The sequence below is a fragment of the Lissotriton helveticus genome, chromosome 2_1 (assembly GCF_964261635.1).
Source record: "Lissotriton helveticus chromosome 2_1, aLisHel1.1, whole genome shotgun sequence".
NCBI classification, from domain to species: Eukaryota; Metazoa; Chordata; class Amphibia; order Caudata; family Salamandridae; genus Lissotriton; species Lissotriton helveticus.
In genome coordinates this window covers 194,667,374-194,688,498 of record NC_136059.1, presented here as the reverse complement: position 1 = coordinate 194,688,498, position 21,125 = coordinate 194,667,374, and the positions used below count along the sequence as shown (strand labels likewise).

The window sequence follows — 21,125 nt, the reverse complement described above, 5'->3', positions numbered from 1 at the left end:
CACCCACTCTCGGGCCCTGGTGTAACTAGCCAAGGACATCTGGCACTACTGCCTCCAGCGACGGATTTCAGTAACAGCGGAACATCTTCCGGGGGCACTCAACTCTGTAGCGGACTGGAACTGAACTCCAGGTACCCCCCGGGATGCCAGCAACTGGAACCTCGACCCAAAGGTATTTCAGGTTGCTGATGGCACTTTGGGGTCCGTGCCAAGTGGATCTGTTCGCCTCCAGATGGAACACTCAGCTTTCCTGCTACTTCAGCTGGAGACCAGATCTGAGGGCGAAGGCGGTAAATGTCTTCCTTCAGGAATGATTGACAGAACAGGCCTATGCTTTCCCTCCCTTTCTCTTCATGCAGCGGGTGGCAGCATAAGTCAGGCGCCAGAGGGCCTTGCTGATTCTGTTCACTCCAATATGGCGAGCACAAGCAAGGTTCCCTTCTCTCCTGGAGCTTGTCTGGGCTGTCCGATACGACTACCATCATACGCCAAGATCCTGATGGATCCACTAGGCCATCCATACCCCCTGGTTCTCCAAGGCCATCTCCATATCATGGCATGGAAGATTTCAGGCGACGCTGGCTAGACGTCAGATCGGCTTGGAGGAGATGGGTATGTTGGTGTGTGGAGGGACACTTGGATCCCGGGTGCACCAGCGTTACCGACATAGTGAACTTCTTGGCAGAACTTTTCCAGGAAGGATTGGCATATTGTACCATCAACAAAACACACAAGATGATGGACGGAATGTTGCACAATGGTAAAACATTCACCCCCAGTCACAGATTTTGCTCACCAAGCAACGCCAGTTCAGACATGGCCATATGCAAATCAGTCTTGACCCTGTGCCTCACGGGAACTACCGAGCCATGTCTTTCCTGGACCGGAATCAAGCATCCTAGGACCGGTTTCTGGCTATCAGCCGTCATCAGCAGGATAGCTTGACTCCAGTGGCTTAGTGAGCAAGGGACCCATGTCTGGGCATACCCTTCCCACATAGGGGGAACAGCAAAACACACAAGATGATGGACAGAATGTTGCACAATGGCAAAACATTCACCCCCAGTCACAGATCTGGGTTTAATCCATCGTTATTTTGCTCACCAAGCCACCCCAGTTCAGACATGGCCATATGCAAATCACTCTTGACCCTGTGCCTCATGGGAACAGTCCAGCCCGAACTGCCGAGCCATGTGCACAATGCCATTTGCCATTGTGCAACATTCCGTCCATCATCTTTTGTGTTTTGCTGTTCACCCTATGTGGGAAGGGTATGCCCAGACGTGGGTCCCGTGCTCACTAAGCCACTGGAGTCAAGCTATCCTGGCTGAAGACGGCTGATAGCCAGAAACCGGTCCTCGGATCCTTGATTCCGGTCCAGGAAAGACATGGCTTGGCAGTTTGGTCTGGACTGTTCCCATGAGGCACAGGGTCAAGACTGATTTGCATTTGGCCATGTCTGAACTGGGGTGGCTTGGTGAGCAAAATAACGATGGATTAAACCCAGATCTGTGACTGGGGGTGAATGTTTTGCCATTGTGCAACATTCCGTCCATCATCTTGTGTGTTTTGCTGTTCACCCTATGTGGGAAGGGTATGCCCAGACGTGGGTCCCGTGCTCACTAAGCCACTGGAGTCAAGCTATCCTGGCTGAAGACGGCTGATAGCCAGAAACCGGTCCTAGGATGCTTGATTCCGGTCCAGGAAAGACATGGCTTGGCAGTTCGGTCTGGACTGTTCCCATGAGGCACAGGGTCAAGACTGATTTGCATATGGCCATGTCTGAACTGTGGTGGCTTGGTGAGCAAAATAACGATGGATTAAACCCAGATTTGTGACTGGGGGTGAATGTTTTGCCATTGTGCAACATTCCGTCCATCATCTTGTGTGTTTTGCTGATATTGTACCATCAACTCCTCAGGTCGGCTATTTCAGCTGGACATGCACCGGTGAATAATGTGCCGTTAGCGGAACATCCCTGGGTAAGTAACTCCTCAAGGTTATCAGGATTTCCTCCAACCCCCCCCCCCCCCGAACACGCCTACGCGGGTCTTTGGGTCGTCAACTTGGTTCTGCGCTTGTTGTCATCCTGGCAGGACAACCAATACCTTTCTAGGAAGGAAATACCAGCGAAATTGGCAATGTTGCTCTGCCTCATCTCTTGCAAGAGAGATTCGGATGTGCGGGCCTTAGACCCATCTGCTAGCCTCTTTACCCCGGAAGGGGTTACATTCAACATCTCAAGGAGAACAAAGATTAGTACCAGGTCAGTATCCTATCCAGCTTTCCCAGAGGCCCCTAGGCTGTGTGTGGTCAGGTGCCTGAAGGCCTACGAAGATATGACATTGGAGGTTTGACCGCCAGGGAAAGGGTAGCTGTTGATTGCCATTAAAAAACCTTTCAAGGCTGTGTCGTCGCCTGGCAGTTTAGGCTGTACTGTTGCCATTGGGCGCAGGGTCAAGACTGATTTGCATAGGACTGCGTCCAAACTGAAATGGCATGGTGAGCAAAAAAACGATGGATTCAGGCCCAGATCTCTGTACTGGGGTGAATGTATGATATTGTTCTGCATTCTGTCCATCAATTGTTCTTTTTGCATTTGTCAACCCGAGTGGGATGGGTATGCCCAGACGTGGGTCCCATGCTCTCCATGCCACCGGAGTCAAGCTATCCTGGCTGATGAAGGCTGAAAGCCCGAAACAGGTCCTAGGATGCTTGTTTCCAGTCCAGGGAGGACCTGGCCTGGCAGTTCGGGCTGGATTGTTACAATTGGGCACAGGGTCAAGACTGATTTGCATATGGCTGGGTCCAAACTGGAATTGTATGGTGACAAAAAAAGATGAATCAGGCCGAGATCTCTGTACTGGGGTGAATGTATGACATTGTTCTGCATTCTGTCCATCAATTGTTCTTTTTGCATTTGTCTCCGACCATTGCAAAGTGGGTGAGATGGGTCATGAGACAGGCAGACATCAATACCAGTGAGTTTGGGGCTCATTTGACTAGGCGAGCTACGGCTTCCAAGGTTTTCCAGGTACGTGGTAGACTGGAAGATATCATAAATGCAGCAGATTGGTCCTCCGATTCCACTTTCAAAAGGGTCTATTTTATACCAATCTATGACGCAGCCGCACTGGTGGTAAGTAAGCTTTACAAATGCATAATCTCGCCTCTGGATCCGACATATAACACAAAATGTTCTAGTTAACATGAAGGAAAGTTTCAGTGCTATTAAGGACGCGGAGGCGAGGATTATCCCCCCCTGGCATGCTATCTCTATGCCGCCCTCCCTGGGGGACTTCTGAGGTTATCTCTAACTTGATTCTGAAATGGGATTAGGTGATTAACAGAGAAGTACTTTGGGTTATACTCAATAAAAGTATATGGCTATGTATTGTTGTTTCTCAGAACAATGTATTTCTTCTTGACGGACAGACATGTTGTGTAAATTAGTATCTAATGGGGGCAATGAAGCACCTAATGTACCAGTCTTATAATGATTGTCATATCGTTTACTCTCCTCATAGTACTCACTTACTTTCTTTTTGAACTGTTTGCCTTCAATGGTGGATGATACGTTATGTGGTCAAGTCAAGTCAGGATATTTGTATTGCGCACATATCACGTCCAAAGAGTCTCATGGCACATGCAGACGATTCTGACAGAAAGGTAAGCCGCTAAAATTAGCAGAAAAGCCAAGTCTTAAGCTTCTTTCGGAAACTCGTGTGTTCAGAGGTTGTGCGCAGACTGAGAGGCATTTTATTCCAAAGAGATGGTGCCAAGAAGGCAAAAGCGCGACCTCCATTCCTGGCAGTTTGAATTCTCAATGGAGTGAGTAGTGACTCAGTGCTTGATCTCAACTGCCTCCTTGGCATGTACCATGTGAGTTTCTGGGTCCAATATTTTGGGCCCCTTTCATACATATGTCGGTGTACCATACCTAGTGTTTAAAACGTGATCCGTTTTTTTTACAGGAAGCCAGTGTAGGGTTTTTAGGCACGGCACAGAGGGGGATCTTCGAGGTAAGTCCAAAACAAGGTGTGCTGCCGTATTCTGCAAAACTTGCAGCTTCCTGAGGTGGCATTCATTTGCGGCAAGTAGTAGTGAATTGCCATAATCAAGCCTGTTTATGATGAGGCCCTGTACTAAGGGCTTACGGGCTTCAGCTGGTATCCACTTAAAAACCGTACGCAAGCCGCGCATGATGCCAAAACAAGTACCAACAATATGGTTTACCTGAGCTTTCATGGAGAGCTTATTATCCATGTGTAGACCTAAATTGCGGACCGATTCCTTGGGGACTGGGCATTCGCCCAGTTGAGTAGGCCACCAGTCCTGGGTCCAATGTTCAATGGCTTTGCCGAACAACATGACCTCTGACTTGCTGCCATTCAGCTGCAGGTGATTTCGACCCATCCAATTTTTTACCTCCATCAGACAGTTCTTAAAACGGCCTTTGGTCTCGTTAACGTCAGGGCCAAGAGTGGCCAGAATTTGCGTATCGTCGGCATAGGATAGAACATCGAAGCCGAACTCTCTGATTACTTTGGCCAGGGGAGCCATATAAATATTAAAAAGCATGGGGCACAAAATGGAGCCCTGTGGCACCCCCCTTTTGACAGGCCGAGTGCTGGCCAGGATTCTGCCTATTTGTACTGTGGTCGTCCGGTCTGATAGGTAACTCTTGAACCATTCCAATACCTGCCCTCTGACACCAATCTCCCATAGTCTCTGAATCAGAATGCGATGGGAGATGGTGTCGAAGGCCGCAGACAGGTCTAAAAGGACAAGGATGGAAGATTGATGTTTGTCCAGAGCAAGTGTTATGTTGTCTGCGACCTCAACCAGTGCTGTCTCCGTACTGTGGGCAGCATGGAAACCCGACTGTGAAGGGTCAAGTAGGTCATTCATTTCAAGATATTTTACCAACTGTCCGTTGACCGATGCTTCCAATATTTTGCCAAAATATGGAAGCAGGGAGATGGGTTGATAGTCTACGAGAATGTTAACATCTGCTCCTGGTTTTTTCAATATTGGCCTTACTCTCGCCGCCTTCCAGATTTCTGGGACATCTGCTTCCAGCAGAGATTTATTAAGGAGGCTAGTGAGACAGTCTACTAAAGCCGGGGCGAGTAAGGTAAATAGTTTCGGGGGTAGTTGATCATTCGGGGAACCTGATTTGATCTTTTGCCCTACTATAATGGTCTTATCCTTGTCAAACATTTCAAAGATAGTCCATCTAGAGGGAGACTTGTCAGTAGTGGAGTCATGATCGTGGTACTGTGTAGGCAGAGAGTCTGGGCTGAAGGATTCGCATATGGTTGTGATTTTGTCCTCCAAGAATTTAGAAAGTGCTTCGGTCCATTCTACCGTATCAGGAGTAGATGATGGATTTTTTGAAGTAAATTCTTTTAAGATATGATGAAGCTCTTTCGAGGAGTTTTCGGCTTTAATTATACGCTCTGCTAAGTACACCCTCTTAGCCGATCTTATTTCCCTCATATAGTTGGTATGCAGAGTTTGATAGGTCTTACGATCGGTTGCGTCCTTACTTTTCCACCATTTTTTCTCAGCGGTTCTTGTGATAGACTTGGTTTCTTTTAGCTGTTCCGTGAACCAAGGTGATGGCTTCTCCCTGCACTTGACCATGCGTAGGGGGGCGATATTATCCAGTGCCTTACCAATTCTGACTCTAGGTGTATTGCTACTAGATTGACATTTGCCGTCAGATCTATAGAGTTTTTCTGAAATGTATTCGAGAAAGAGGCAAGAGTGATCTTTTTCAGGGTTCTACACATTTTTAAATTGGCCTTACTGAACGGTCCCAGCACACAGCCGTTTATGGTGAATTTCACTAGATAATGGTCGGTCCACAGTAGCGGAATAGGGGGGTCTGTCCAGATATTAGGGGAGTTGGTAAATAAGAGGTCCAATGTGTGTCCAGCACAGTGGGTTGGACCCTTGATCCTTTGACTAAGATTAAGAGTGCTCATGGTGGAAATTAGTTTTTCTGTTTCAGCGTCTGACTGGTCATCTGCATGGTAATTAAAATCACCCAATAACAGAAACCTGTCCGCAGTCAGTACATGGGGGGCAATAGTTTCTAGTAGGGTGTAAGGAAATTCTCCTTTTGTCCCAGGAGGTCGATAGAGCAGAGCCCCTTTCCAGACCTCCTTTAGGGGGCCACTCATTTTAAAAACTATGATTTCTGTCTGATCAATAACCTCGCTTTCTATCACGCAAACACTGATAGTCTCCTTTGCTGCAATCAGTAATCCCCCACCTCTAGCGTCCCTCCTATCTGACCTAACTATTATATATTGTTGAGGGAAGGCTACATGGAGGTCTGGGGTGGCGTGGTCATGCAGCCAAGTCTCTGATATAAAACATAGGTCTGGGTTTTCAGCATCAAGGAGACTGGGAATAGATCTGGCATTAAAATAGACCGCTGTCATTTTTCTCGGGGTTGTAGTAGTTGGATTAACATTGGAATCAGCCCTGATGGTCCGCCTATCCACAGTCAAATCTACACTGAGGGAGCAAGGGGCCGCCCGTATGGCTGCTAGTAGTGCCTCCGGCACCGGGGCACAAGATGTATTCAGATCTAAAAGCTCTTTCCTAGCATACCTAAAGAGTGGTGTAGTGGTGGTGGGCATTTTCCTGCAGAATGGAGTACGCAGGGAAAGGACATCCGCTGGAGGCGATAGTGATATGGCGGCTGGCGGCGTTCTGGCGATGTGGGAAATTATTAACGTCCTTTCCATATCCTCTTAGGTTCGGATTTAAAGACAGAATGATGCAGAGCCTGCTTAACTTCCTCCAGTGAAGAAGTGAAGAAGAGGAAGGACATGGCGAGATCTGGAATATATATAGACTATCGGACTGTTCCTTGATTGGACTATTGGTGGCCATGGTTACTCCCTTTGGTGCATGGGAGTTGTAGTTATGTGCTGTGTGTTTTTACTTTATCTATGAACGCACTGTTAATAAAGAGTGAAGAAAGTAATGTATAATCCTCGCCTCCGCGTCCTTAATAGAATTGAAACTTTCCTTCATGTTAACTAGGACATTTTTCATTCGCAGGGCAGGCCGCCAGGATGATGAGAGCTCTAGCTGATGCTCTATCTGTTGGCATTGTGCCTTTCCACCTTGTTTGCATTCCACAATGTGAATGCCACTACAACAATGTAATGGCTGAAGGGAAAGCGAGTGGCACAAGTTCCAAAAACAACGACTGACCAAAAAAACAACACATTGTGCTGCGCACCAGTGGCTTAACAATAAACCCTGCAGCCCTGCGTTGCAGGGGTACCCCGAGCTCCCCCTTGGGCACTGTGCAGGAGCATTGGGGCCCCGAGCCTTAAATATCCTGACTGCATGCGGAGCGTGGGGTTCCCTTTCGTGAACTTTCCAGGGCCCCCGCCCCCTCAAGTTTCATTCCGTCACTGATGAGGGTACACCACAGATTAACGGATGTACGACATTACAACGCATGCTTTTACATCGCATGCTTTTACAACGCGAGTTTTACAACGCATACCATTACAACGCATAGTGCTTTGGGGCGCTGGATAGTGAATTATTTAATTTACTATTCCAACTCCAGTCCCCGTGGATAGTAGGGAAGGTGTTGGATAGTAAATTAAATATATTCCCTATCCTAGAGCGCCCCCCAGCGCAATGCGTTGTAATGGTTTGCGTTGTAAAAGCTGCGATGTAAAAGCATTGCGTGGTAAAAATTGCGTTGTAAGTGATGTTTCCCCGGATTAACTACTGTGCTGTATTAAAGAGGCTGATAAACTTCCAACTGCCTCTCAGTATGCTCTGCTCTTTTATCGTTTAGTATAGAAAGGTAATCTCTGAAAAAGAAGTTGATAAGCAATCTCTAAAACAATGTGTATAGTAACAAAAGATATCAAACAAAAATTAATAAAAAGAAGGCATTTATTTAACACAAATGTAACCAATTAAATAGGTCCTGTGCTGAGAAGAGAATAAACAAGCATTTTTTTGAGTGATAATACAGTCTGGCATGAACAAATAAAGTAGATATTTCAATTCTGCAAAGTGACATAAAAGAGAAAAGCATTACAGTCCTCAACACTAACAAGGCCATTCTGTTTAACATTAAACTGAGGTTTAAAACGATTCCATGTTATTAGTCCAAGCACCTTCAGAGCCCAGCACAGCTATTGCTACAATGACATGCAGAAGCCAGTGATTGTTTAATGTGTGTATAAACATCTGAACCGGAGCTAAAGATTTCCATTTCCCACCTCCCGAAAAAAGATTTAATGGACAACAAATGATCTTGTTCTGGTACATTTTAAAAGAGAGATATGGAATTGACATGTAGAAATATTTTCCACAGGATAGTTTGAGGATAGAATGAAGGTCATGCTATTTATGCTACTGAGGTGGGAAACATATGGTCTTTCTATAGGGCGAACCTAGCCAAAAGGCAGTAGAGTGATATAGGTACTTATACTGTAAGTACTTACTCATGAATCATGCCATGTTGCATGTTCTCCCAACCCCGCGGGCCCTTTCACATTTTTTTGAGTAGTGATGGAGGACAAAATGAAATACATGACCAGAAACAACCTGGACGACTGCAGGAACTGTACAAAGTTAACTGTGTTTGGAAGATAGGTCATTGTATCGGTAGCTGAGCCTAGTTCCTTTTATAGTGCAAGCATTTCAAACTGCATGACATAAATGAGAAATAATAGGCACCAGCAAGATTAGATAAAAGGTAATAATGTACATTTAACAATAATAAAAATACAGAAAAGCAAGGTGTTACCAGTGTGTCAACAAAAGGTTTCCAGAAGAGGCCTCTAAAGGAAATCTAGAGGTCATACCACAATATTCTTAGACATAAATGAGGCTAAAGGTCAATAGGTGCCATTTTAAACACAGTCTCCTAAAACTGTGTGACAATTCAAGGTACAAACATACATAAAAAACACAATTATTTGACTGCAAGCACACCTTAAACATCCACTGAACTAAACAAAACGACAAATCAGTTGGATGCGGTGAGTCTTAATATGGCACTATAATCAGCTTGGCAAGTATCAAAAAAGTTAAAATTATATCTTATGATTCCGATATGACCTTTTATAGTTACAAATGATCATATTCATTGTGCAGACTTCCAAAAAACAGAGGTAGAATTTGATACCTGCAGGTAACCATAATATTTTGCCCCAGCATAATACAAACTGATGCACGGCTTCCACATTTTAAGATTAATCGGCCTTTAAAAACCCATTAGCAGCACACAAGCAGAGGCAAATCCTCAGAAATATTTTATTTTTTATTTTGTGTACTGGGTTTTCTTCTTTTCTCCAGTAAGTTTGTTGACGGAGGAGTTGGGTCGTCTCCTTAACCCGTAGAAAATAAAAGCAAATCTGGCTGTGCCAAATTAAAATTTTGCTTGGCATAGACTACTAATGCATGTAGTAAGTCACTAGGACTCCAAACAGGGCATGTATAAATCGTATAGGTTTTTCCGATTACTCTAGTCAACAATGGGTATACAACAGAGAGTGTCACAAAACTCTACCTTGATGCGAGGCATAAATTAATAATGCGACTACAAAAGTAGAAAATTTTAACTTGGTGTCAAACTGTTCACAGCTTCCAGTGTCAACACTGGAAAAAAAGCTTATGTATTTTGAATGCCCCTAATACTATGCAAACTGCGCACCCACTTTCACTCTTGGCCAATTCTGGGATATTCTAGTGACATCTAGAGGTAATGTGGTTTGTTTTGTGTGCTATACAGATGCTTTAACTTCCTCATCTATCCTCGTGCAAACTCATGAATTTTCTAAAACAATGCTGCTTGTATTTTAATTAATTATCTATACAGTGTAAAAGAATAATACACAAAAATAACCTAAAAATCAAAACAGTCGCTGAAGAAAAATTACACTTGGAATTATTTCTTCGCAAAATTCAACAGCAAAAATGTAATTAAAATTAAAGTCTGCTTAAAGAACCTGATAAAAGCATAATGAGGGATATGATTTGATATCATTTTTGGAATAACAGACAGTGGCACTATAAACAATATAGACAAAAGGACTATTAAATCAAAGGCAGTATGATAACTTACCAATTAAAATTAGACATGAAATGAGGAATTCGTCTGAATTCAAACATTTCTGGAGGGTAATGACTGCTGAACATGCCCTGCATGTGATTTACCATTTGGTGAATGACTACACAGATTAAGATCGGATGTTGTTTTTTGACAGATATATTTTATATATTCTTTAGGACAGATAAAACCTTCCCTTTATTTTTTGCTTTTGGAAGTCCGTTGTGTGCGGAATTGTGAGCTTTGTGTATTGAATGTATTGAGTAAAATATACAGTTGCGCACATTAGTGGAACATTGTGTTTGATTATTAATTTGAAACAATTATTATCAAAGGGTATAATGAACCATTAGGATAAAATGACAAATGTTTTGATAATGTCTTTTAAAACAACCCAATTCACCCCCAGGCTAAATAAGAATTTGCCACAATACTTTTAATTAGTCCGGAGTCCATACATCATTTCTCTTTAGTTTCTGATTACTTCTTGCAAAGAATTGATAGTTTTCTGCACTTAAATAAATGTTTATGGAAGAGTCATACTATTATGTTTCAAGAAAACTGTGCTAAACTTTGGAAAGGTTTAAAAGCATTTGACAATAGGTCGTGTCATTTTACTTTTTATAAAATACAATTGGCACAGTGTAACTTTATTTAAAATCAAGAATGAAAGGCTGAACCCCGTATTCTTGAATACTAATCCGCTACTTGGAGTTTACAACAGAAAGATTAGACCTAAAAAGGAATGGTCAAACTTTCCCTTTTTTTTCTTTTAGTTTTTAACACTGAGGATCTGCCATCTTGAAAGCTATGTTGCTCCTCTTCAACCCTAGCTCATTTCTTCTTAATCATGTAGTCTGACTGCAAGCAGCTAGAAGCAATGAGACCCAGATGTGCCATTATAGTGAGATGCACAGTTGACTGTGGGATATGGATTTCAAGGTGAATTACATCACGACTGAGCTACTGACATTGTCATTATGTCTCTTTCGAGGTGGGCGCCCCTAATCCTAAAAATGAACCTTTTTTGCAATTAAGTAGAATGGGATTCTGATACTTTTAGAAATAAAAATACATTAATAATTATTATTGGCTACTAATAGTTTTTTGTGCTTTTTTCATACTAGGATTATTTGCTTATTGCAAATTTCCTGCTGTAAAACAGACTGTTTTTCAACAAGAGTGTAGTGCCAGTAAAATCACCAGAGATAGTCAACCAGGTTAATGCAGTATAAAAAGGTTGCAACCTTGACAAACATTGGCAAACGACACATATTTCCAAAACTGCTATGAAACTTGCTATGCCACTTCTTGCTTAAATAAAGAGAACATGTCGAGCTGGTTTACTGCTACGCCTATGTTACTGGCAGTCAGTTCTTCACCCGTCGGTAAGAAGATCAGGTGTCTTGAATTTGCTTGAAAATATTTCCAAATTAAGCAGTGGGATCAAAAATCATGTTTTTGTTTTCATCCATACATGCACTGCCACCGTCATCTTGGATGTTTGAGTATTGCCAATTACTCACGAGAGATCATTTTAAATCATACTGTTGGTGGTGAAGGTGCAGTAATGAACAGGTGAGGAGGAAACTCGTTTTGAGTTAATTACCATTATTATTTAGAAGTAAAACATACCAAAAACTCAAATCGAAGACTACTTTAGCACATAAAACAAAAAGACGAGATACACATGTACTTCTTGTATTCAGAAGTAAATTTGTTGGGAGAAGAAGAATGTCCGGTGAAAGGCATGTTTCTTGCTCTTCTTTCCATCTCTTGTGGCTTTCTTTCCCTTTACTATATTAACTAGATTTATATGACCACATCTGTAACTTTAAAGGCAGGCAACCTTGCAGCCGCGGGCTCAAACCTGCCCTTCCTTTAGAAAGGTCATGGCCATCTGCAGTGAGACAGTGCAGGTGGGCGCAGACCCTCCTCCCCTCTTGCCAACCGAGCATGAATTATGCAAGAGGGTGAGTTGTTTCCACAACACCGAGCATGTGTCAGTAACTAAGGATCCCAGGCCTTGGCCAACTGAGTGCAAAGTTAACTATACTACAATAATACAAATTTAAAAAGAATCCCACCTAGACCCTAAAAACCTTCTCGATAGAGACGAAATAAAAAGAAACCATGCAAACATATCCTGCAGAGCGCAAACCAAGTATTGCCTCTAACAAAAACGATTCCCTTAATTTGCACGATTAATGCTGAAACATTGCAGCACAGGGCAGAAAAATAAAAAATTACATCTTGGCAAGGAAAGTGCCTGGCAAGAGCCAGGGCTTGGTTGAAAGGACGGATTGATAGACTAAGAACAACATAAGAGGCACTTGCACTGGTGTACCTCTTTACTTCCATTTCCTTTCCCTGCTCTCAGACTTTTGCGCAATCAAAATATACATTTCCTAGGCTATGGACGGCTCGCAAGAAGGGGTGTTGACCTGCCAGATTTTGAATCCCTCCCCCAAGAGGGCATCAAATGGAAGGATGACAACTGCACTGCTCCTGAGACACATCAAGTGAAACCACACCCGTGGTCCTGAATAGGAACAAAGTGTAACATGTTATGTTATGTTATAAGTGTTTATATAGCGCACGGCTGCCCCAGCCAAGGGGCGTCCCGGCGCTAGCTGTCTGCGTCCAAAGGAGGCTGCTGAAGGTGCAGACTACAGGTGGCATAACATAACTAACAGAAGAGGTGAGTTTTAATAGCTTTTCTGAAGGATGGAAGATCCTTAATCCCACGAATCTGAGCTGGGAGTTCATTCCAAAGCTTTGCTGCAAGGTATCTGAATGAGCGACCGCCCATCCGACTCAATTTAAATGCAGGGTATTGTGGCCAGATTCTGTCCCTCCGACCGTAGAGAGCGTCGAGGAACGTAGGATGAGAGCAGCGGGCACATCATGGGGGGGAGGCAAGTTTCAGGATTTTAAAAGCAAGGCATAGTGTTTTAAAATGAATCCCTTTTTTCTACAGGGAGCCAGTGTAGACTCCTGAGGGTAGTAGTGACAGATTTGTGGCGGGGAAGGTCCATCAGGGCTCTTGCGGCGGCATTTTGAACTCGCTGCAATCTAGCTTTCTCGGCTACGTTAGTTCCTAGCAGCAAGGAGCTAGCGTAGTCCAGCCGCGAGAGAATAGCTGATTGTACCACCAATTGGCGAGTATGGTGGTCAAAATATTTTAAAATGGGTCGTAGGTTTCGTAAGATGCCAAAACAAGTGTCCGCCACTTTTTTAGTGTGATGGACAAAATTCAGAGCAGAATCTACCCATGCTCCTAAGTTTTTTACCACATTTTGTGGCACAGGTGGTTGGTTCAGAATCTCAGGCCACCAATTGTTCCCCCAGGCCGTTGTGTCTTTACCTAACAGCAAGACCTCCGTCTTACCGGCGTTAAGTTGGAGGTAGTTTGATGACATTCAGCTGGTGATATCTGCGAGAGACTGTTTAAAATTCTGCGCACTCAGGCCGCTCTCGTCTTTTAGTGCTACCACCAGCTGGGTATCGTCGGCATAGGACACAAGTGAAAGCCCGTGCTTCCTGGCTACCTCTGCCAATGGGAGGACATAAATATTGAACAAGGTGGGGCTGAGAGCAGACCCCTGGGGTACTCCCTGTTCAATGGGACATTCCTAGGAGAGATACAGTGGAGTGGAGACCCTGAAGGATCTGTCTGACAGGAAGGCCTTGAACCAGCTAAGGGCCTGATCAGATACCCCTACTTCCTCTAGTCTGGACAACAGCACCTTATGAGAAACAGTATCAAAGGCAGCACTGAGATCTAAAAGAATCAGTGCTGCCGCTCCTCCTGAGTCTAGTATAGTCCATCATATCTTAACTTCCATACCTAAGACTATGGAGATTAACCACAACCTCAGATATTCTTCAGTCATTTAAATTAACCACCTTATCACTGCTGCATAATTTTTGTGTTCAACCAGTAAATTGGAGGCTGTAATCAGCCCCTACCAGCAGACGAAGAAGGCAGCCATCTTTGCTTCTGTTTACTTCCATCAAGAATTATGAAGCACACCTAACGTAATTGTGTGGGTCAGAGGCTCAAACCCACTTCTCGGACTGTAATGATTATTTATTCTTATTCCCATAAAATTATCATCTTATTTACATTTACTTTAAACTGTGAAACAACATTTAAAGTTAAGAACTTCAAAAATAAAGTTACATTTCTGTTAGGTCGCTGTGTTTTCCACCTCCTCTAATAGAATGGTTCTTGGTCTCTCCTTCAGCTTTACTCAACAGAGTTCACAAGGATAAAAAGAAAGAAAAACTCGAAATACTAGAGAGAAGAGTTAAAGGCTCTAATCGGGACCACCGACGCTACAAAGCAAAACAGCAATCTTAGCCTGGAAATACTGCCTTGTTCAATGAATGGGGAGCGCCCAGTTAGCACAATGCTATTTTTCTAGGAGCACCCAAAAACCATGCACCATTGCTTCCTCCACTTGAGAAGTAAGCCACCAAATGAAATTAGGCAAAAGGTTTAATTAACATAGACTTATGTAACTCTGTTAAAAACCTAGTACTGACTAAGGTATAAAAATAATGTTAGTTAAAACTATTTTGCAACTAGAGGGCTGGGAAACTATCGTTAATGATAAATTAAAAGCAGAAGGCAGAGTCGTTGTTCTTTCTGGGAAAACAATACAATTAGCAGCAAAGATTATTCTAAACTGAATGTGCATTTGGTAAAAATATTCCAATGTGAACTCTGCACGAGTCTTCTGAAATGCAGGCAAGCCGGTCAATAACTGAGTGTCTCTGCGTAATGCAAGTCAACAGTGATAGACAAGTCGCTGTCTCTCAACGACATGCTTCAATTTCAGCATATACCCACGATATGGCCACTATTTACATAAAAATATTTGCAAACCACTAAGCTAAGCAGGGACACAGAACTTCCCAATTCTTTTTCAGAGCAGAAAAGAATCCACAGCTTTCTTCTTCAATCCAGCATCCCATCAGCAAGCGGGATCCAGGACCATGTCCCTTTTTGGAAAGGACCTGATGACAGATAGGGTGCACTCTCCAAAGTGGACTCCAGTCCCATCCAAAGGCGAGACTCTACAACACACACTTTACAATTCTACTGCAGCAGCATTTTGGGGGATTCTTGGTCTAACAAACTAGATGGGCCAAACGAGGCACTGCCTCAAAGGGTTGACATAGAATTAGTAAAAGAAGCCGCCCCTTGTGAAAGATATTGAATTAGGGATTGCAAGCATAGATAGCTCTAATGCATTCTCTGGTTTGCCTCAATTGTAGGGTTTAACACATGCTGGCGTGTGTCCCAAAACTTGAAGTAACAATATCAGGACAAATAAGCAAGGCAGAGGGAAGGAGGCAATGTCTCCCAAAGGAGATTCCTTAAAAAGGAAAATCAGATATTCTAAACAGATTCTGACTTTTCATGGCTGGTGTTTCTAGATGTCATGTCAACACCAAACTTGCCAAGAGACGCTTAGTGGAGCATTTTTAGTGCCATAGTTACCCTAGGCTTTGACTTGGCGAAACTGTCATCTCTACCAAAGCTCTAGGAAACTAGAGGAGGAATTAAGAGGTTTTGTTTTAAAGACGCCAGAAATCTGAAAAATAATCTGTATCTGTATATAGGTATGACTTTAGAGATTTTATTTTTTGTAAACCATATGAAGACAGACTTTCTGCCATGTAGGACGGCTTGAACCCCAGACAGATGGATAATTTTGTAGCGCATAGACAGACAGGATAGTCCCTATGTCAAGGTCCTCAAACAACTGTGTCCTATCTAGATGGTTCCAATTTCAATGGGCAGAGGTTGAATAGTGCAGTGGTCCACCATGCGTTCTCAATAAAAGCCGCAGTAAGAGATGCATTGCTAGACATTCCGAAAGAACAACAAGAAAAATTAAATTTTGTTGACCTCTGGAAAGACAGCAAGAGAACACTGCCTTGCTAACAAGGTATATGCATTGGGAGATACCGATAAAGTACCTAATAAAGCACATCGGGAGCCATCACAGATGATGACACACACAAGGCTCATATTTAGAGAGATGTTTATGTACAGCCTGATCATACAGTTACCTACACCCTTGCTATTTAAAGGTTGTATAATTTTGCTGAACTTTCTTTGCATTTCTGCAAGCATTGCCCACAGAATTCCAGATGCAAAGTCAGCAGAGATGTGGCCACTCCCAATGATCAAAACACAATTCTGACAACTGAATGCAAGTGATCAGGTGGATTGTTTCCCCCTTTAATCAAGGACGATGTTGGTTCATTGACCGAGCTCTAGTACTCAACCCCAAAACCAGTCTAGGATGGACGGTTAAAAACAGAGGGATCCTTATGTGATTGTCAGCATCCGAGAGCCATACATCAGCTTGGGTTACACTTCCCGACCTGACATTAATACTGTTGTATTCAAACGGGCATAGGTGCTACAGCAGGAAGCCTTCCTGATGGAGCAGCCAAACCTGGAATATTCATTATGGCTGCCTAGAAATTAATTTGATTTCTGAATGAAAACACACTATTCGACACTAAACTGCTAAGTAGACTGGCAGCCTTAGCAGCAGCCAGGCACTTGGGAAAGCCAGGATACGATTCAAAGTGTACGACAGCTAACCAGGCCCTAGTTTTTCGTGCCAAAACAGCAGTTCCTTTTCGTGGAGGCTTCTGAAGGTACCAAAGAAACCAGGGAGGGCCTCCATGATTGCCAATGTGCGAGACATCGGTGTTGAGGCAAAATATACAAATCCACATTTGTGAATTTGTGTTGTGGCAAGTTTTTAGTTTGCAGTGCCTACGGTAATGCAGGTGAAGCAGAAAGCAATATGGACACAGGCAGCCAAAACAGCATTTTAGCATGTACCGAAATGTAAGTTCCGGAGTACAAATATCAATTGAATACACCGGACATACTTAAACCAGGCTTAACTTTATCCAGCTAAGCTCCAGCACCAATCTTAGGGTGAAGGCAAACCTGGGCTTTTTGTACTGTATAACAGGCCCAAGATTAAGAAAGCTTCCAGGCCCAACACATATCTACCCATAAATGCAGATTTTTGCTCCCAGATCTCAACACGTATTTTATACAAGGACTTTAACAGGCTGCACAAGGTTAGATGACAGGGCCGGAAAAAGGCTAGCAATTGTCATACCAGATCCCGAGACTGTCCATGTCCGCAGTACTGTTCAAAGCTACAGCTTATATTTTTTTGATGAATCCTAGTTTTAACTATTTAAAGCATCCCTGCTATTTGCAATATAGCAAAAATATCTGAAATACCGGTTCCTGTACAACACCTAATCATAAATTCTGAATTGTACACCCCATAAAAGAGCCAGCAAAGTTCAAATAATGAAAAAGAAGGTACCTTTCCAATTAGCTAGCCAAAGGAACAAGCTCTTGTGTGGAGTAATGTTTTAACTCCCAAGTGGTGTCTCAGAACCAAGAATTGTGGTACTCCGATTAACTATGACACCCAAATAAAATATGCAACCTCATCTAAATCAACAGGATAGTCCGTCAGAAAGCGAGGAGTCTTCACAAATAATTCTCCTTTGTAACTGCGCCACTTGCCTGCTGGAAGATATACATCTCGTTCCTGCTTGCCCGGTTCCAAGACCGGGGCCACCATGAGGGTGTCTCCAATAAGGAACTGAGAGTCAATTTTATGGGCTCTTATGTCGTTTGGGGAGATCCACCAAATTGGCCGTATGATTGGATCGCCAGTGTCTGTGACTTCACCTGCGAGTTCTAATAGAAGAGGTGCCACCAAGGACTCATGGAGCTCTGTAAACTTCTGGGCTATTTCGATTACTTCCTTATCATAAAGCCAAGGTGGAACCGAGAACTGCATCGAGGGCATGAATGCAGACAACTCTAGCCAACGAATATAGAGTTCTCGGTCTGGTAATTCGTCAGTTCCAGCAGTAGAAGAATTAGGGTAAAAGTTGCCGCCTATCATGTCTGGCAAGATAAATGGATAGCCCAGCATGCTAATTGTTAGAACAGTAGGAATCAAGGATTTTAGCCCAAGCTCATAACCCCACACAGAGTTGCGATCAATAATACGGAAAAAGCAAGATATATTTTGCGACTGGTAACCAACTCTCAGCTCAGCACGATCATAAAATGGTATAGCCATTTCAGTATACCTCCGACTGAATATACTAGGATCAGACAAGGGCCTGAAAGTGCTGAACTGTTTTGGAAGATAACTCGTCTCACCCGCATCAAATTTAAAAGATGATATGAAGTACTTAGATTTGAGCCTTTTTAAGTTGTTCTGAAACCAGTCTCTCGCATTTGGGTTAGTAAAATCCAAGATTGCCCCAATACCATTCCACCACTGGACCATAGCAGGAAGTTTGCCACTAGGCTCCATGACAAACAGCTGCTTTTCTATTCCCACCCCGAAATTTGGAGAGTTGTAATTTATGAACGGGTGGATCCATAGTGTCACTTTGAAACCGTCCTCTTTGAGTTTTTTGAACATTTCCGAAGCGTTGGGAAACTTGACTGTATCAAAGTCAAAATCTCCGTACATTTTTGAATACATGTCATCTATTTCTATGTGGCTGCAATTAAATTTGTATTTTTTAATTTTCTCTGTGAAACGTAACAGTTTATCTTGGTTAATGTCCGTTTTATACAAGGCCCAGGTTGACCAGATTGGGTACCGGAAAGCATTCTCAGAGGGTATCTTTGTGGGCTTATTAAAGTACCGCCTCACCATGTATTTATGGATGGATGTCACATCTGAGCCAACACAAACTCGATAGCTCAGCTCTGGGAATGGAAGCTGTCCTACGGCAGGTTTGTATGAGGAATCTTGGTACCTAGCCTCAAAGAACAAAGACTTTTCGCTGCTGTTCCAACCAAGGTGAAACGGGCATGAATCATTGATCTTAATCGCTGCGGCTTTTGACGATAGCCAGTACCGCTCCAGGATGCCCCCAAAGCTGTCTCTGAACGTATACACGTCACTTGTCACAAACGGTTTTGGCTCTTGGTATCCAGAGAGTTTTATAGGCCAGTGTTGTACACTCATTTCAGCTCCTCCATACCAATGGGCATCATCCCAGAACATGGTATGTTGAACCTCGGTGTCCGCCCTGAACTCCTCCCAACGCACTCTGTAGCACATGACGGTGTCTTTTGGCTTTACAATCTGAATGAAGAAATTCACATTTCCTTTGTCCGATTTGGTGCATTTTAAAATATCCCCCTCTTTTGAACAGGAGTCCAGATTTAGGGTTCCTGATTGGAAAGCCAACCGAAAGACCACTTCCTCGTTCCGGTTCTTGATAATAAAACCATCTTCCTTCAGGTCCAGCAATTCAGTTTTTAAGCGACTGGCCCGCCTCAGGGACGCCGAGTAGAAGCACCATGCAACAATCGATGATATCACCAGAACAAGTCCCAACAGGATAGCACAGATCATGGGTTTCAATTCCTTGGACGGCTTCGTCTTGACCGGGGTGAAGTTCTCTGGTAGAAAGGTATACATTCTGAAGACTTTTCTGGCACAGTTTAAGAGGTTGAATCGTTGGCTCGTGGAAGCCCCAGTAACCACGGATTGTTCGACTTATAATACGATGTCCTTTTTTTATTTATTTCTTAACTGGAAGAGAGGGTGCCATCGTTCAAGACCAGGTAGAGTTCACTCTCCAGAGGCCCACATCTCTGAAAAACAAAAAAAAGAACAGCAATTCAAACCAGATTACTTATTGAAATAAAAACATGCAGAGAAGTCAGTGCTTTATATGCTACTTTAAAGAGGTTTATTGCATTTTCAGACATATTGTTAACAAGTCCATCAGCATGGACCCTTTCCTCAAGAGCACATTAAAGATACATTCACCATATTTGATACACGATAGGGCACCTCACTAGAAATACATGGCGACTTTCACTGATGCTGCCCTGCTGTGTCAGATTAATGTTCTCTATAACAGCAGCCTGCAAAAACACATGTAAAACTTTTTCAGGTAAAGACTTACTGCAGATTCTTCACATTTTGCATATTCCCCAGGGGTCAGTCAGACTGGATCTGGAAACATTTTCAGCAGTACCTCTGTATGCCGGTAGGTTGCACCGTGTGGCTTCACAATGACAATAGAAATTACATGTTGGGACCATATAGGCGCAATTCCAGCGTACAGATCTCAGTTGTATTCGAGGCTGTCCACGCCCAAAGATGCAGAGCCCTAACAGCAGACTGGCTTTGGCCAGTGTGGGGATTCCCTGACCTGGGGTCTTATTTATGGGTAGAGCTCAGTACACAGAATGGGGAGGATGGGACGGTCGGTGAGGAATCTGCACTTAGAGTCTTTAACAGAAAGAGCTTTATGAAGGTAAGTTGTTCTTCTGATAGATTTCTAATGGCAGATTCCTCATCTTTTGAATAGATACAAGAGCAGTACTGGTTAGAAGGTGGGCCTGTGAATTGGCTCAAACCAAGAAGGCTGTAGGACAGTGTGGACAAAATGCCCTCTCTGCAAGCCTGGCTATCAAGACAGTAGTGATTTGTGAATCTATGAAGCAACGCGCCCATGTAGCTGCCTACCAGATATCCAAAACAAGAGATATGCATGCCAAATCAGTGGTAGTAACTTTGGCCCTCGTGGAATAAGTTTGCAGCAGTTCCAGAGCCTGCTTTTCGTCCTAGGAAGCTTGAATCCGGTCCAGGGAAGGCATGGCTTGGCAGTTTGGGCTGGACTGCTCCCATGAGGCACAGGGTCAGACTGATTTGCATATGGCCATGTCTGAACTGGGGTGGCAGAGTGGGCTAAAGAACGGTGATGGATTAAACCCAGATCTGTTGACTGGGTGTGAGTGTTTGATTGGTTCAGATGCTCCGTCCATCACCACCCCCTTTTGTACCGTTTTGGCCAGTGCGTAGCAGATCTTGATGCATGATACAATCCAGTGGGAAATGGTCCTTTTCTGCAGAACCTTGCCTTTTTCACTCCAGCAAACCACACAAAGAGTTGATTGGGC

The 21,125-nt window shown here is 43.5% G+C and overlaps 1 protein-coding gene across 1 annotated transcript in view; it reads right to left on the bottom strand.

Moving 5' to 3' along the window:
* Nucleotides 1-7,928: 7,928 nt before the first annotated feature.
* MYORG (myogenesis regulating glycosidase) overlaps nt 7,929-21,125 on the bottom strand; it is a 50,747-nt gene continuing 37,550 nt past the window's right edge. The window contains exon 2 of the mRNA XM_078674706.1: nt 7,929-19,808. Coding sequence (XP_078530832.1) covers nt 17,593-19,632 — 2,040 coding nt within the window. The 5' untranslated portion in view covers nt 19,633-19,808 and the 3' untranslated portion in view covers nt 7,929-17,592. The remainder of the gene's footprint in view (nt 19,809-21,125) is intronic.